Consider the following 16,173-nt stretch of genomic DNA (forward strand, 5'->3'; position numbering starts at 1 on the left):
TCTGCAGATTTTCTCCTGTTTGTGATCCAATTAATTGACATGATCTTCCATCATTCCGTTTATACAACCCTGCAGTGGAGTTTCCGCCATCTCCTGCAGACGAGGTAGCACTTCACTAATTAATTTCATGTGGCTCTGACCAGAAAGAACCCAACTCCCCGCAGACTCTGAATTGATCACCAACGCCCCCTCCCCTACTTCATCTAATCAGACACCACTCGCAACATAACTTAAACGTTTCATCTTTAAGAATCTGTAACTTCCATTGATTGTGAAGACATAACAAAGCTTGTCCCTGCATGAAAGACTGCTCGCTTTTTAGATACTGCAATCGGTTCCTGTAGCGTTCCTGTCTCTACATTATGCTGGCGTGAACCTTGCGAACAAATTTGGCAAAGTGGAGCGACGTCGGGAAAGTTGGCCTTGCTCGGAGTCATTTACTTCAGTCAGAACAAAGTAAATGTGAACATTGTTAGCGGGGAGTGTTGGAAGAGGTGGTGTCACCGTTCCCATTTGGCGATATATACTCCCACACAGCCCCGTTTGCACGCCTGCTCTGCTCAGTACATGCAATAGTAGTCCGCAGCAGTATTTGTTCACATTTGTTCATGGTTTAATCTGTAAAGATCTAACATTTGAACGAATATTCTGGACTGGAGCGCAGACTGGAATATCGATGCAATGCTGATAAAGGATCCAGGTGTCAATGGGAGACACACAAATAAAGGACGTTTCCAGGGAGACTAAAGGCGCCTCCTCCACCGACACAGCTCCAGTCATTCTGTGGAGATAGCGGAACAACCTAGAGGAGCTGGACACCGTTTGAAAACCCTTTGAAGAAAGTCTCCGTAATAGCATTCCTCTCGACAACCACTCGACAGTCTCCGGAACCCTGTGGACTTCTGCCCAGCCCTGAGGCACTGGCCTCTGTCTGCCACACAGGACACACCAGACCCCAGGTGAGGCGGTGAGCTTGTTCACTGGTTCGATCCCCGGTCTCTTCAACATCGCGTTTAAATCAAACAAATGCGGGGTGTACAACCTTTCATTGCGGGAGAGAGGGTCGACAAGAGCCTGGGGCTGAGGTAACTATACACACACACACACACACACACACACTAAAATAAGCACGATTGAGATCTGGATTGGGTTCGGATTCGTTTAGTATCTATCCAGTTGTGGTGAACGGGTGAAGAAAGGGGAGAACGCTGCTGGATACCCCGGTGCATGATTTAACAAGATACTGATTTCAGGGTCGAAGGCTGCGGACAAAATGTCAGGGTTTTATCTGTTAGAATTAGTCATCAGAAAAGGGAGGAATGCTGCCCATAAATTCTCGATATTACAGCCACCCTTACGCCCGGTGCGCCTCGATAGTCGGCTTTAAACAGCGCGATGAACCGAGCTGTTTACGAAATTCAACATTCAGTGGATCAATTTTATTATTATTTTTATTTTAGTCCTTTCGTTGAATAAGCTGGCTGATCTTTTGAAAGAACAGTTCTCAAAAATCTGCATTTTCATTTTGTGCACGGTTTTCTCTTTTTCAGACTTGAATGTTTCCGTTTTCCGATGGAAATCTCCAGGGAACCTAAGCAAAACACAAACAGCCCATTGTAAGGATTGAGAGAGCCCAGCCAGTTCAGCAAAAGCGCCACGTTACTATGAAACAAGATGGGAACCATTAAAGATCTCAACAGTTTGCAGTTTTCAGTTTCAGATCCAGTTGAGATGGAGAATAGGGGCACGCCGGGGGCTGATGTTGTCGTTGCCTCCTGTCATGTACAAGAAGAGAAAGATGGGAAACCAGCGACCCAGTCCAACTGCTCTGCTCTTTGTTCTAACACTTGCTCGGCCAGCAACCTGAACGATAAGAACACCAGCCATCCGCCAGACATCAGCGCTAAACGTGCCAACGCGGAAATGGATAAGCCCAGCGAAGCACCAGGGCAGGCGCTAGATTTAAACAAAGAACGGGGGCAGGAAGAATCTAGTGACAACTCCGGCAACAACACTGCTGGCACTAACACAGAAGTAGACCAAAACAGAAAAGCAAACAAAAGGATTGACAGCTCGGACCCAAATGTCGAGGTCCCCTTGCAGGGATATGGCCAGGAGACCACGGGAACAGAAACAGACCACTGCAGTAACCTCCAACACTCCTCTGGTCCGGCAGAGATCGCGAAAACTAACGCTGACTCTGCCGTTCTGCCTGCTGGGAACATGACAGAAAATGACCGGCAAATCGGGATGGAGAATAAGGACTTGGGGGCGGTTGTAAGCCCTTCACAATCGGTGGTGTCGGAATCGGCGAGCCAAGACGCCGAGGTGCAGGTCGCAATCCAAGTGCAAAGCAGGTCAGTTGCCACAAGCCCCATGGCGCCTCTAGATAACTGCCCAGTATTTAAAATTCCTGACGTCAGCTGTAGAGAACAGCCAGTTGAAAAACCAGCCGCTTGTCCATCAGTCACGCCATCTGTTACTGTGCCACCGAAGAAAGATGTTGAAATGCAAGTGGATATAACAGTGCAGTGTAAATCAGTTGCCACTGGTCCAATGACACCTTTAGAGAAGACGCCATTGCCCACCCTCCCAGAAGTCTCAGTAGAGGCCACGGAAGAGGACCAATCAGAGCCAGTGCGGGAAGTCCAGTGGGATGAAAAAGGTATGACGTGGGAAGTCTATGGAGCATCTTTGGATGCCGAAGTCCTTGGACTAGCTATCCAGAAACATTTGGAAAAACAAATAGAGGAGCATGGAAAGCAAAATATTGAGGTGTACCAAAATGATAAATCTAGTTCATTGAAAGGATCTTTGAGAAAGGAAGAAAATAAGAGAAGACAGAGCAATGTTTTTCAGGCAGTTCTACACAACATTAGAGGTCCACAGTGTTGTATTCGTGGGAGCACTGCAGCTGAGTAATATATCTTTGATCAGGACTGTTGACAAGTGGTTGCAAAACCTGAAAAAGTTTGTCTCATTAGTACATTTCCTTTTGTTTCTAATCTTTTTCATGTTTTGCTTGGGCAAATTAATAAAGCATTAATCTGCTTCACAGATAATTAAAAGATTATAACTACATAGACGTGAAGCATGAATATGCTTAAAGCTAAAAATCTATTTCATTTGTTCATGTATCTACCTTACCTATCTTTATAATTTTAAACAACAGTACTTTGCATTCCATAATACTTGAGTAATATGTGTGTAACAGTATACAGTGCATAGGTCCATTGATTTTACAAAAACAAAGATAGAGAGTGCTATTTTCTCACCATCAATTGGTTCTGTTGGTCGTTATCTAGCTACAGGGGAAAGGCTGGTTGGCAGGAAGGCTTTCTGGTATTGTCCACCATGTGTTCTGAAACTGTTCTCTTTGAAAAGCTTGGTATTTCCCCAGAAGTGATATAGCCTTGCTTATTTCTTTGCAGTCTACTTTATCTGTAGGAAATCACTGGCCTTGTGTTGGTGTCTCCCTCTACACTGGAGCCATGGTTTGTAACAGATGATTAAAACCAACTGGATTTGATTTTGTGATGATATTAGCTAATAATTATTGGGCTGTCTCACCATATCGTTGGAGATTAATTTATGTGGCTGTAGGACTGATTTTTAAAAGTTGTCACTTTTTTAATTTTTGTATTTCCAGCAAAAAAACTTTTTTTACAGAAATTGAAAAATTCAGTACATAATTTACTAAACCTTCTGGGTAAGAGGCAAATTAATTCTAATTTATACAAAATGTAGACTTCTCAAAATGATTTTAATATCTTAACTGAAATTTGTTGCTTTGCAGCCAGAAGCCATAAGAATAACTGAACACAACATTTTGAGATTAATTGCACAGATTCAGAATAGAAAGCTGTTACCTTTTGACAATTTTTGTTTCTATCTTTCTTATAGTTTCTAGATTTCTGTCTGGGTCTTATTCTAACTAAATATAATTTGTCAGTTGCACATATATAAAAATCACCCATGCAGTTGCCTCATTTTAATTGATGTGTGAAGCAATTTTTCTTATGTAATATTCTACTAGCTGTTTTTAGAATTGAGTAGTATGTATATACTAAATAATTATAGACTCGAGATTTTGTATTTTGTCACTTCAAATGATATATTGTTATTATTGATATTTCAGATTCCCAAAAGCTGAAAATGGAAGGAAGTAGCTGCTGAATGTAATGATGTGTGTTTGAAATGATCCTTTGGGTACTATTTGTTGAATGGATAGAAATAACCACCCAGTGTTATGGTTTACTTCATCCTCTCATTGGAGAAATTTGTAGTATTTCTACGTTAATTTGTTTTCCTTTGTGGAAAAAGCATCCTGGATTCACTCAATATAAGCTTTCTGTAAAATCTTGCTGTTTTGTGACTAATGTCAATGCCAGAAGTTATTTCTTTAAACAAAAGTCAAGGTCAAGTTTCTGTTAGATTGCCATTATCATTTTCTGAGTGGGTTGTTAAAATAATGTAATCTCAGTTGTTTCAAAACACAATAAAATGGGATGGATTGAAATATCAATCACACTCTCCAGTTGGGACATTTTGTTTCTTTCATTTGAATATCAACAGGAATAAAGTTAAATAAATTTGTTGTAGTTATTTCTTTATGTAGCATCAGCCAGCAAAATCTGTTAAGAATACTAAAATATGAACATCATTTGCTTGAAATCATCCTTCGCAGTGCTGAAATTACATTAAAGAACCGTTCTCATATAGCATTTTGTAGCATTGTGATGTATAGTATATTAACATTTATTGCATACTTAGTTTATTTTTAAATGAACCATCTTAGAACACAAGCTAGAATGTTTGTATTTTTTCCTTGGTTTATTTTCTCCTGGGTCCAAGGAAGTATTATCTCAAGCTCATTAGACATCCTTGCTACTATAAGCCCATCACCTGACACTCTAATGGCCAATTTGTTTTTCTTTTTTTCTCTTTATTATTAAAGTATATTGATTTATTTTTAGTTTTTAATCATTTCACAGCTGAGGGTGCTTGGGTAATTTTTCAGCAGCCTCCAAAGCAGTTTATCAGCACCCTTCATACCCCCAGCTATACAATGGAAATATATGAAAATTTCTAATACCTAACCTGGATAACCCCTGTTTAATATGTAATTTATAAATATTTACATGAAAATTATTTTTCAGGTTTCATTTAGCATTGAATACTTTATCGCTGAACCACTCACTTTAAGTTAACTAAGGTAAAACTGGTAGACAAAATTGAAGCCTCAAAATTCCATATAAATATAAAGGACTTTGACTTTGAGGGTTTATTTCTTTTTATTATACCCCAGCAAAATCAAATGAAAAGAGATCCACTTTTTTACTGAAGAGGAAAGAACTTTATATTGAATGTACAGTATGTAATAATACTGAGGGTGATATAAACATAATGGACTAATACTAGTTGCAAGTTATCTGCCTAAAGATAAGCTTATCTTAGCACAGAACTGCGCAACTCAATCAACCTTTGAGCTTTCGGATGATGGCTGACGTCACTTGTAGAGCATGTGAGCGTAACTGGCCATTTCTGTGTTGTGTATTACCTATGTTACTTATACAGTGATGTATTTTGTAAAACAAAGCAATGTGTTTCTAACTAATTTAAATAGCTGATTATTTGTACTGCATGGATGCGAAGCAATGACTAAGTAACACTAATGTACTGTAACTGCATGACAAAGATCCATGCACATAAAGCAAGCAATGAAAAATGAGATCCATTGATATTCAATTAATAAGCCTGTTAGAAGTCATCACAAACAAACTGATTCATACCATCTTTCAGCACAAAATGTTAATATGCTTTTGAATGTTAAGCTTTGTTCGAATGTTTCAAACCAGAATGATCCCATTTTGCAATTCCACTATGTGAACAGAAATGATTTATCAAAGCTATCTGGGCACCTCTTGTGAAATAGCAAAGGCTCTTTTGGTTACATGCCTTTGAAATATTACATATTTTAATCCGTTCATTTCTCCTAAAATGGATTCCTTGATTTTTATTTTTTCTAATCCAGCATGTGTTGAATTGAATTATCATTTAAACTGAAGGAATAACTATCTAATGCTAGTAATAAAGGGGCAACCATTGCAGCATGTTATCTATATTGTCGATTCTTCTAAGGTACAACAATATAATTTTTCTCTGATGGTGTTAAAGATGTAGTAGGGAATCTAAACAACTGGCTGATGTACTTTTGAACCCTGCTTGATGTAGTTTAGTACAATTGTGAGGTTACACTATATACATATTTTTTGTGTCTCATTGCTAGAACATCAAAGACAAAACTGCAGACAATAGCCTGGTTGTTTTTAAATTTTTTTTAACGTGGTTTGATCCGCCAACCATGCTGGGAGGTAATAAGACATTTTGTGGTTGTATGTAAAGCATCCTTGATCCAAATCGCAAAGATGAATCGTAGTTTCAGGATTTCATTCTTTTGAAACAGTGAAGAGTTGAATTAGATTAAATCAACTGATTTTAATCTTGACTCTTTTAAGATTACCCGTTTAAAAGAACAATTTTATTCACCTATTTTCTATTAGGCTGTTTGCTATCAGTCACGTTGAAAACTGTTTATTTTCCCTGCTCAAAATTAACATTAAAAAGGTACGCAATGTGCACGGATATGAGAAAAAAAAGAAATTCCTAATTTTCTTTCACAATGATTAAGTGCTTGTCTTTGGAAATAGAATTTGTGCACAAGGAAATATATCTCAATCAATAATGTATTTAGATATTATCAACAGTTAAATGAATTAAAATATATTCTGGTGACTCACTTTGCCTTCAGGCAGCAAAGAAGGAATTTTCCACAATATCTTGTTGTGCTGTAAACTTGTTTTGCCTCCCCAAACAAGATGTGTTGCATAGTGGGAAAGAAATTACAATCTATAAAACAGGCTAAATAGAACAGATTTTATTCCCTTCTGTTTTGTTCATCTTTGAAAGATTCTGGGTACATTGCATTGTTATATTATGGTCTCATGCACATTTTTCAAGCAAATTTAACTTTTAACTTTTTTACTACATCCTTCAGGATGGGTTTCAACAATATTAAAAGAAATTCTCATTATTTCCATCCAGCTGGATGTAAGTGTAGTCCCCCTGAAAAGTTCCTCCTCTTCCCTGCTAGCTGGGCAGGATCACAGTCACCTGACTGTATGTCCATCTTCCAAGGCACAGCAGTGAATCATCTCTAACAGTTTCTCCTGTTCACTCTGATGCCAGTGGTGCCCATCTTGCCTTTTCCTTTTCCTCATCTACCTGCTAATGCTAGGCAACATCACCCAGAAATAGAGCATTCTACACGATCGCCAACAGCACCTTGCTTGGCTTCTTCATTACTTCTAAACTGTCAAATTTCTTGAACGGCACACTGAAGTGGTTCAGAAAATATTTCCTCCTCCTTAATTTTGAAACAAACGAAGCCACTACTTCAGTTCTCTCCATAAACTTTATTCCGCAGATACCAATATTAGCCCTCTTCCTGGGAATGAGCTGTAACTAAACCCTACTGATGACAACCTTGGAAACATATTTGGACCTCCGGACCACATCTTCGCACAATCACCAATACTGTCTATTTCTACTGCTATTGCACCATTCTGCCTTCAATACATCTGGTGTTGAATTCACTCATCCATACATCTGAAATCACTATTTTTAATCGTGTGTGTTGGTAATCACAAGTTTATCAATCTTGGCCAAAGGAAAATGGATTCGGTTAGTAGAAATGGTGAAGCTTCAAAGAGAATTTAGAGGTTCATTTACAAAATATTCTGGAATAAAATATATGTCTAATGTACTGTTAGCCTTTATAATGGGATGTCATGTATATAATGGTAAGAAAGGTTTGCTAAAGTTGCTGGTTAGACAACAACTAGGATGTCCTGCACAGTCTGAGCATCATACATTACTAAAGATATAGTGCCCTTTGCACAAAGAGAAACACAGGCTCACCAAGGTTATGAGGAGAAAATATATTCATTTCAGTATAAAAGATTACGTGCTGATTTGATTAATATAAATTAATTGACTGGATTGATGGAGAAATTGGTTTCACTGGTGGAGGAATCCACAGGAAGTAAACTTAAATTCAGAGCTTAAATTAAACTTAAATTGTAGATGTTAGTAAATGTCTCTTCACACAAAAGATGATAAAAATATAAAACTTATTCAAATAAAGAACAGCCAATGCTCATTCAATTAATAACCTCTTCTTCTCCGTCTTGTTTTACAGCAGTTGGCACCCAGCTTAATGGTGCATTACTGCCACCTTCTGCTCTGGAGCGTGCAGTAGACTTGCATTCTAAATCCCTTCACCCAATCACACACACATATACCCTAACCTACACTTCATCCTCCGATCTTTGGCCATCCTAGTACCCTATTCCTGCTTATCAGTCATATCCTATGAAAAAACCCTTTTACCCCTTAAGAAAGCTAAAAATACCCTAACCTGTGCTCTCTCTCCCATGCCCAGCAACCCTTTTAATGTGAATTCCTGCACCCCCAATTCCCTTAGATTAATTCTCATCATCTCTCTCTGTATCCCATACTTCCTGCAACTCAGAACTACATATTCTACTGACTCCTCTTCCTGACATTCCTCACACAATCCTGTCTGGTGTTTCCCTATCATTTTCACTGTTTTGTTTAATGCACAATGCCCCAGCCTTAAGCTAGTCCACACTATTTCCTCTCTTCTGTATCCACTACCTACCCTAGTAACTGCAACACTTTTTTGCAATTAATAACTTTAAATTGGAGTGTAATAATTATGTGTCAAACAATAAAGAAACAAGATAGCTAGAGTTATGATGGAAGCTAACTATGATCTTATGATCTGGGGAGAAGAGGTTTGAGTTTTGAAAATCATCTCCTGCTTGTTCCTTCCTAAATGATATAATAGATGTCCAACACGAGGACTTTATATTGTCAATATAGTGCTATCTTACCATTTAAAGCTTTACATATTCTCAAAAAGTCAGAAATATCATTCAGAAGGTTTTATAATGGAATGCTAAAAGTAAAATTTTATCTCAATTTTCTACGAATCTATGACGAATACTACATCAAAATGAATTGTACAATGAAGACAAATGTACCACTATGAATAATGGAAAAAAAACAGCTAGTCCATCAAATTTGCCCCACAGTACAATGAGTCGACTATTACAGAAAACATCCCCTCTCTGACCCACATAATTCTCTTATAATCTTTGCATCACCTAGGCAAACATAATACAGAGGGGAAATAAAGAAAGCAACAACTTGCAATTATCTATGGAAAAGTGTACAGTTGACATTTCGGGCTGCGTCCCTCCAACAGGACTGGAGCAAAAAAGATGAGGAGTCAGAGTTAGGAGGGAGAGGAGGAAGAGACACAAAGTGGTAGGTGAAATATGGGATCTACAATGATGACTGCATTGGTGCTGCTTCCTGCACCCATGCCAAGCTCGCCAGCTTCATCAAATTTGCCCCTAGCTTCCACCCAGCCCTCAAATTTACCTGGTTCATTTCCGACTCCTCCCTCCCCTTTCTTGATCTCTCTGTCTCTGTCTCTGGAGACAGTTTATCCACTGATGTCTACTACAAACCCACTGACTGTCACCGCTATCTAGACTATAACTCTTCCCACCCTGTTACTTGTAAAAATGCCATCCCCTTCTCCCAATTCCTCCATTTCCACCACATCTGCTCTCAAGAGGAGGCTCTTCATTCTAAAATGAAGATGTCCTCCTTCTTCAAAGGAAAGGGCTTTCCTTTCTCCACCTTCAATGCTGCCCTCAACCGCGTCTCTTCTAGTTCACGCATGTTTGCCCTCACCCCATCCTCCCACCACCTCTCCAAGGGTAGGGTTCCTCTTGTCCTCACCTACCACCCCACCAGCCTCCACATCCAGCACATAATTCCCAGAAACTTCTGCTACCTCCAAAAAGATTCCACCACCAAACACATCTTTCCCTTCCCCCTACTTTCTGCTTTCCTCAGGGATCGTTCCCAACATGACTCCCTTGTCCAGTCATCCCTCACCACTGATCCCCCTCCTGGCACTTAACCTTGCAAGTCGAACAAGTGCTACAACTACCCCTACATTTCCTCCCTCACTACCATTCAGGGTCTCAAACAGTCCTTCCAGGTGAGGTGACACTTCATCTGTAAGTCTGTTGGGGTCATCTAATGTAACCAGTCCACCCGTTGTGGCTCCTTGCATATCAGTGAGGCCCGATGTAGATTGGAAGATCACTTCACCGAACACCTACACTCTGTCCACCAGTAAGAAAAAATGGGATCTCCCAATGGTAACCCATTTTAATTCCACTTCCTATTCCCATTCCAGCATGTTCATCCATGGCCTCCTCTACTGTCATGATGAGGCAACACTCAGGTTAGAGAAGCAACACCTTTAACTGCATTTGTGTAGCCTCCAACCTGATAGCATGAACATCGATTTCTCGATCTTCCGGTAATGTCACTCCCTCCTTCTCTATTCCCCATCCTCTTTTTCCTCTCTCACCTTATCTCCTTGCTTGTCCATCATCTCCCTCTGGTGCTCCTCCCCACGTTTTCTTCCTTCCATAGCCTTCTGTCTCTTTCACCAATCAACTTCCCAGCTTTTTGTACTCTTGTAAAAGTTTATGCTTCTTGGTCCTTTGAATCTATTTCGTTAAATCAAATCCCACTTGTAGCCTACTCCACTGGCATATCATTTTGAATTTAATTATATTCCTCTACCATCTTAATCGCTGTACAGATTTTGATGTCTTCTAATAGCTAACTTATCAAACTAGTCACATCACCAATAGAAACTAAAGTGTGTATAGGCACAATCCTGGGGTTCATCATTCCAAAAGATCAGTCAGTAAAGTTGATGCAGATTTGCACATTGGCAGTTCATAATCCAAAGTTTCAGATTTGTAGCTTGTGAGTTGACTGAATGTGAGATACGTTATTGTAAGTTTTCTGAAAGTCTGCATGAAGAATATCTACAAATTTTCATTATACTAATAGATTATCAAGAAGTCAGCAATCCTAACATATAGCTCTTATGCAAACACGAGGAAATCTGCAGATGCTGGAAATTCAAGCAACACACACAAAATGCTGGTGGAACACAGCAGGCCAGGAAGCATCTATAGGAAGATCAACTTTCCAGCTCTTAGTTCCATCCCTCCCCCTCCTATATTCTATCATTTTGGATCTCCCCCTCCCACTTTCAAATCTCTTACTATCTCTTCTTTCATTTAGTCCTAACGAAGGGTCTCGGCCCGAAATGTCGACTGTACCTCTTCCCATAGATGCTGCCTGGCCTATTGTGTTCCACCTGCATTTTGTGTGTGTTGATATAACTCTTATGATTCATTCATGATTTTCCCACTGTTTTGAAACTTGAAACTGAATCAGCTGATCTAAGGAAACGATTGTATACTCAATGGAATACTGAAGATTGTGGTGTTCAATGAGATATGCTTTTGGATGATGAAAAGATTATGAGCATATACAAACGTCTTTCATAGTAATAATGAGTGGTATATATAAGTTAATGCAAGCAGGCTATTCCTACTGAGGTTGGATGAGATCAGAAATTGAGGACATGGGTTAAAGGTGAAAGGTGAAATGTCTGAAGGAAACATGAGAGGGAACTTCTTCACTCAGAGGGTGATGAGAGCTTGAAGTGAGCTGCCAGTGCAAGTGGTGGATGCAGGTTGAACTTCAACACTTAAGAGAAATTTGGATAGGTACATAGATGGGAAGGGCTCGGAGGGCTATGGTTTGAGTGCAGGTTGATAGGATTAAGCAGATTAATAGTCTGGCCAGAATAGATGGGCAAAAGGGCCTGTTTCTATGCTGTAGTGTTCTATGACTCCATGACTCTAACTCCTGCTCTTATTGAAGCCAATGATTGGACAGTAAAAACACCGTTGTAATCCACTGAGAAATCCTAAAGTACGTACATAATTCCCTCAGCTGAGGAAGACTGTACTTCACTTAAAGCCTCATAAACTGAGATGCCCTGAGAACATGCAGCAAAATTGCAATAAATAATATTAGAATCAACAATCAAATGTTAGTATATTAAATCGGGATCAAAAACCTGGCATGCCTACTTTGCTTATACGGATTATATTGTAGTTGTTCATCAGTTCTATCTGAGTAGATAACTGAAAGCGAAAAAGAACATTTTAATTTCACGCATTTTAAAATATTGTGTTTCCTTACCTCTCCACTCCAATTCCATAACTCTCAAACCCATTGAAGGTTCTTATTATAAAGAAATTCAGTTGCTTTATAAAAATATTGCTAATAATTTAAATGCAGGCTATTCTGAAATACAGTTCAGAATTTGATCTGCAGTTTGTTTTGGTAGAATATGAATGAAGGTTTTAAAAAAAAGTTATGAATTCTTCACAAGATAAGGGGTTTCATCATGAGATGCCAGTATATTATAGAATTCCACAAACACTGTCAACAAAATCAGAGGAAAGAACTCATCGGCTGTATTGCTGTCTTTCTGCCCTACTTCCACAGGGATGACCTCTGAGTTTTCTTCAGGCATTAGCACAATTCATTTTCAGGTATTCCAGATGTTCATTCTAAAGCACTGTGAAATATCTTATAATGCAAAATGTACAACATAAATGTAGGTTATTCCCAATTAAACTGCTTCTAATGTTTGGAGCCTGTCATTAGAGAGGTGTAACCTTTGGATTAAGTGAGGGAGCTAATGACAACTAGGTCAGAGGATCAGAAAGAGGTTCTGGATTGTCAAGGGCTCCAGGACAAGAGAATGTCAATCTACTGAACCATGAATGATGCAAAGGAAATCTGCTACACAGAGAACGCAAGACTGTCTGGCTGAAAGGACAAAAAACAGCCTTATATGTTACTAATGAGGAAGCATTTCAGTTAGACAATTATAACCACAAGATGAATATGAATCAGAGTTGTAAGACATGCTAATGGGAATAACATCAAATAAGGCTGTTCCAAAGAATGTGAAGGAATAGTAATGTGGAACTGGACAAGCACATTTCTAAGCCTGTTACTCTAATACAGGAACAAAAACAAAATTTAGGACTGTCAGCCATCCAAGGCAGGTAGGTAGAACATGAACCAATGCACACAATTGAGATTGGATTTGTTATTATAGAAAATGAAACGAAAAGGAGGTGAACCTTAACAAACGTTAGTAAATCTACAGAAGTGAAAATAAATTTAATTTCTACTTTCACAGGTCCTATCTCAGTGAAGGAAGGAAGAATGAGGTAAAAGCTCTCCAATGTATGGAAACTTATCTCAAGGGGTCATCTCCAGTTTGAGTCAAGGTTTTGAGGATCTGATATTTTATTGCATACAAAGTCCAAGATGATATGCACAGTGGAATATGCAAGGCCATTTGAACGAGCAGAGAACATGGAGGAAGGTCTGCCCCTTTAATATTAGCATTAAGCAGATTCTACAAAAGTACCTGTTTGCATTAGCACACATTTTGTGGTGCATTCCTCATGCAAGATTGCCTACCTATTTCAACCATACAAGATTAAATTCCCATTTGCAGTGTGTTTAAATGTATGCCATCTTACAATACTATGCACCTGTGACATCGATTTTAATCTATTTTTGACACCAGTGTTCCAGCTTTTACAGGAGAGCTGACCACTAATTCAAATCATTGCTGGAAGTGGTTCAAGAATCATTGTAATTCCATAACTGCATATGTCTTCATCTAGGGAAGGAGCAAGCCTCCAGGCATGGTAGTAAGCACTTAAGTATCCTACTGATGAAGGAGATGGAGAGCAAAAGTGAGATATCTTACTTATTGCAGAGATGTTTGGAGACCACAGCAGTTACTACTGTAGATTTAAAGCAGGATGTTTTCAGAGAGATAAATCCCATCAGTGAGTCACCACAAACCAAGTCTCAAAAACAATGATCTCACTCATTTGATCAAGTGCAAAGCTGTTAGACAAAAAAAATCTGACAAAACTATGCTCACTACTGATGCAGCACTTGCACATACCTCTCCACTCTCTTGCTCACTCTCTCTTCTCTCTCATTCTTCACACACACACAAACACAACACATACACACACATGCACAGAACCACATAACCCTCATGGAAGTTATCTCCTGTGAACATAATGAAAGACAAAGATTAACTTGTCTCCCTTTATCTTACAGAAGGTGACAAGGTATCCTTGGCTGTTGCAAAAAATAAGAGAGACCCTGACATACACAGTGCCCATCTCAGCAGGAAAACCACTTGTTGGCAACAAGGGTTTTTGCTGCTGCAGAGCTTGTATCCAAAAAAACACTTGATTAATTGATAATATGTGAACTACTCTTCACTTTCAATCCCTTCTCCCCTCATTCCATTGTGTGTTCCAGACCTATCCAGTAACATATCTCATTAGTACCTCACTTTCCTGTACCTACATTCACCCTGTCAATTGTTTTTTGCCTGTCCATTGCAAAATTGTAGTTGGTTCCTCTTATCCAGCTCCTTTTGCTGCTGAGAAGGAAGGATCCAGCATGGAATAATAGGAGCATGTTACATCATTTTACTCTACACTCCTAGGTGCTAACTCCAATCCTGTCAGTGTTGGTTATGCAGAAGCAGGAATTCTTTGTTGTGATGCTTGGTGCAATGCATTGCAGCTAATCTAAGAAGCTATGGTTCTTTTTAAATCAACTGCACAAAGTGCATGACTGTTCTGTTCCAAAGAACACAGAAGGTGACAACAATGGGGCAACCTATAGAAAGGATAAAATGGATAGCTTTATCAGCCTGTGGCAAATGTCACGGAGTAGTGAGTTGGGTGCACTTTGACTAAAACCTGGAGACCATCCTTTCAGTCTAATTATTGATGGCACCTCCATGAAAACTCACCCAGTCAAGGGCAGAAATTTCTGTTTTGATAGCAATACAAGCAGAGATCACATAAAGATTGTGTGTTGCAGTGTTGCAGAGATCACAGCCACCAAAGCCCTGCTTCTTGGCAGCTAGGTACAGATGCTGCCTTCACTCTGTTGGCATGACACTGAACATTATCACAGCAAAGTGTGATCTGACTCCAGCACACTGCAAAGCCCCCAGTGGGGACACAGGAAAGAGAACAGATGTTGGAAAGCGAGTGCAACACACACAAAATGCTGAAGGAACTCGGCACATCAGGCAGCATCTGTGGAGGGGAATGAACAGTCAATGGTTCGAGCTGAGACCCTTCATCAGCAGAGGACAGCAGACAGAGAAGGAGGAGCATTAACTGGTGGGTGACGGGTAAATCTAAGTGAGAGGAGGAAGGTAGGAAGGTAAAGGAGAGTGGAAATGATGTGAGAACCTAGAAGGTGACAGGTGGAAGAGGCAAAGTGCTGAACAAGATGGAATCTGATAGGAGAGAGCAGTTTTCCATAGAATAAAGGGAAGGAGGTGGGAAAAAGGGGAGGAGGGTGGAGGTGATGGGCAGGGCATGAGGACAAATGAGGAGAAATGACTCGAGGAATAAGGGAAAACAAAAGGTGGGGTTTTTGAAAACAGAGAGGAATGATTACCGGATGTAAGAGAAATTGGCAAGACCCAGCAAAATGGCATCAGTGACCAATGAGGACTTCGTGTAGACAAAACTACAAGATACTCTTCTTCTTCTAAATATACTTCTCCTGAACTGTGGTTGATTGCAACCTGTAATTTCCATTTTAAGGATGTATTTTGAGCCAACTAAATAATCTGGCACTTTTGTGATCTCCTGGGGGGGGCGGTGGCGGGGGGGGGGTGTTGGCAAGGATGATAGCAGCAGCCATCAATTTCTAATGATGGAATGTGAACCTATGGTTGACTCCATTACTCCGTGCTGATCAAAGCACCAAGTAAAATTAAAATTGACGGGGACAGGACCGGTAAACAAACGAATATTCAGCACCATTTGCTTGCATTTAACTGGTCTCCCTTTCACTGCTGCCAGTGGAAGGTGTAGGAGTCTTAGGTCCCACTGTGCAAGATTCGATTCCTAATCCTAAAGATTCAATAACTTGGTGGCTCACGGCTGTGGACTCACTTTGGGGACTCTGCGGTTTGACGTTTAATGTCCTCAGTGCTCTACGTACTCCACAGCTGGGGTTCACTTTTAGGGACTCTGCAGCTCATAGTCC

At 39.8% G+C, this 16,173-nt stretch overlaps 1 protein-coding gene across 2 annotated transcripts; it reads left to right on the forward strand.

The window, feature by feature from the left end:
- Positions 1-236: 236 nt before the first annotated feature.
- On the forward strand, positions 237-6,919 carry LOC134349320 (G protein-regulated inducer of neurite outgrowth 1-like). Of its 2 annotated transcripts, none has more exons than XM_063053442.1 (3): positions 237-959; positions 1,551-2,665; positions 4,139-6,919. In XM_063053442.1, exons 2-3 carry the CDS (start codon positions 1,675-1,677, stop codon positions 4,174-4,176), a joined length of 1,029 nt encoding a protein of 342 aa, XP_062909512.1. In that variant the 5' UTR covers positions 237-959; positions 1,551-1,674; the 3' UTR covers positions 4,177-6,919. The 2 variants fall into 2 exon arrangements, with proteins under 2 accessions (XP_062909512.1, XP_062909513.1); XM_063053443.1 differs by having other exon boundaries at positions 949-1,085.
- The last annotated feature ends 9,254 nt before the right edge of the window (positions 6,920-16,173 follow it).

The sequence above is a fragment of the Mobula hypostoma genome, chromosome 7 (genome assembly GCF_963921235.1).
Source record: "Mobula hypostoma chromosome 7, sMobHyp1.1, whole genome shotgun sequence".
Lineage (NCBI taxonomy): Eukaryota > Metazoa > Chordata > Chondrichthyes > Myliobatiformes > Myliobatidae > Mobula > Mobula hypostoma.

Bases quoted from the DNA above. Each gene is read 5' to 3' on its own strand.
- LOC134349320 (XM_063053442.1), top strand. From the start codon at position 1,675: ATGGGAACCATTAAAGATCTCAACAGTTTGCAGTTTTCAGTTTCAGAT. The intron at 2,666-4,138 runs GTATGACGTGGG...TTGATATTTCAG, and splicing joins AGTCCAGTGGGATGAAAAAG to ATTCCCAAAAGCTGAAAATG.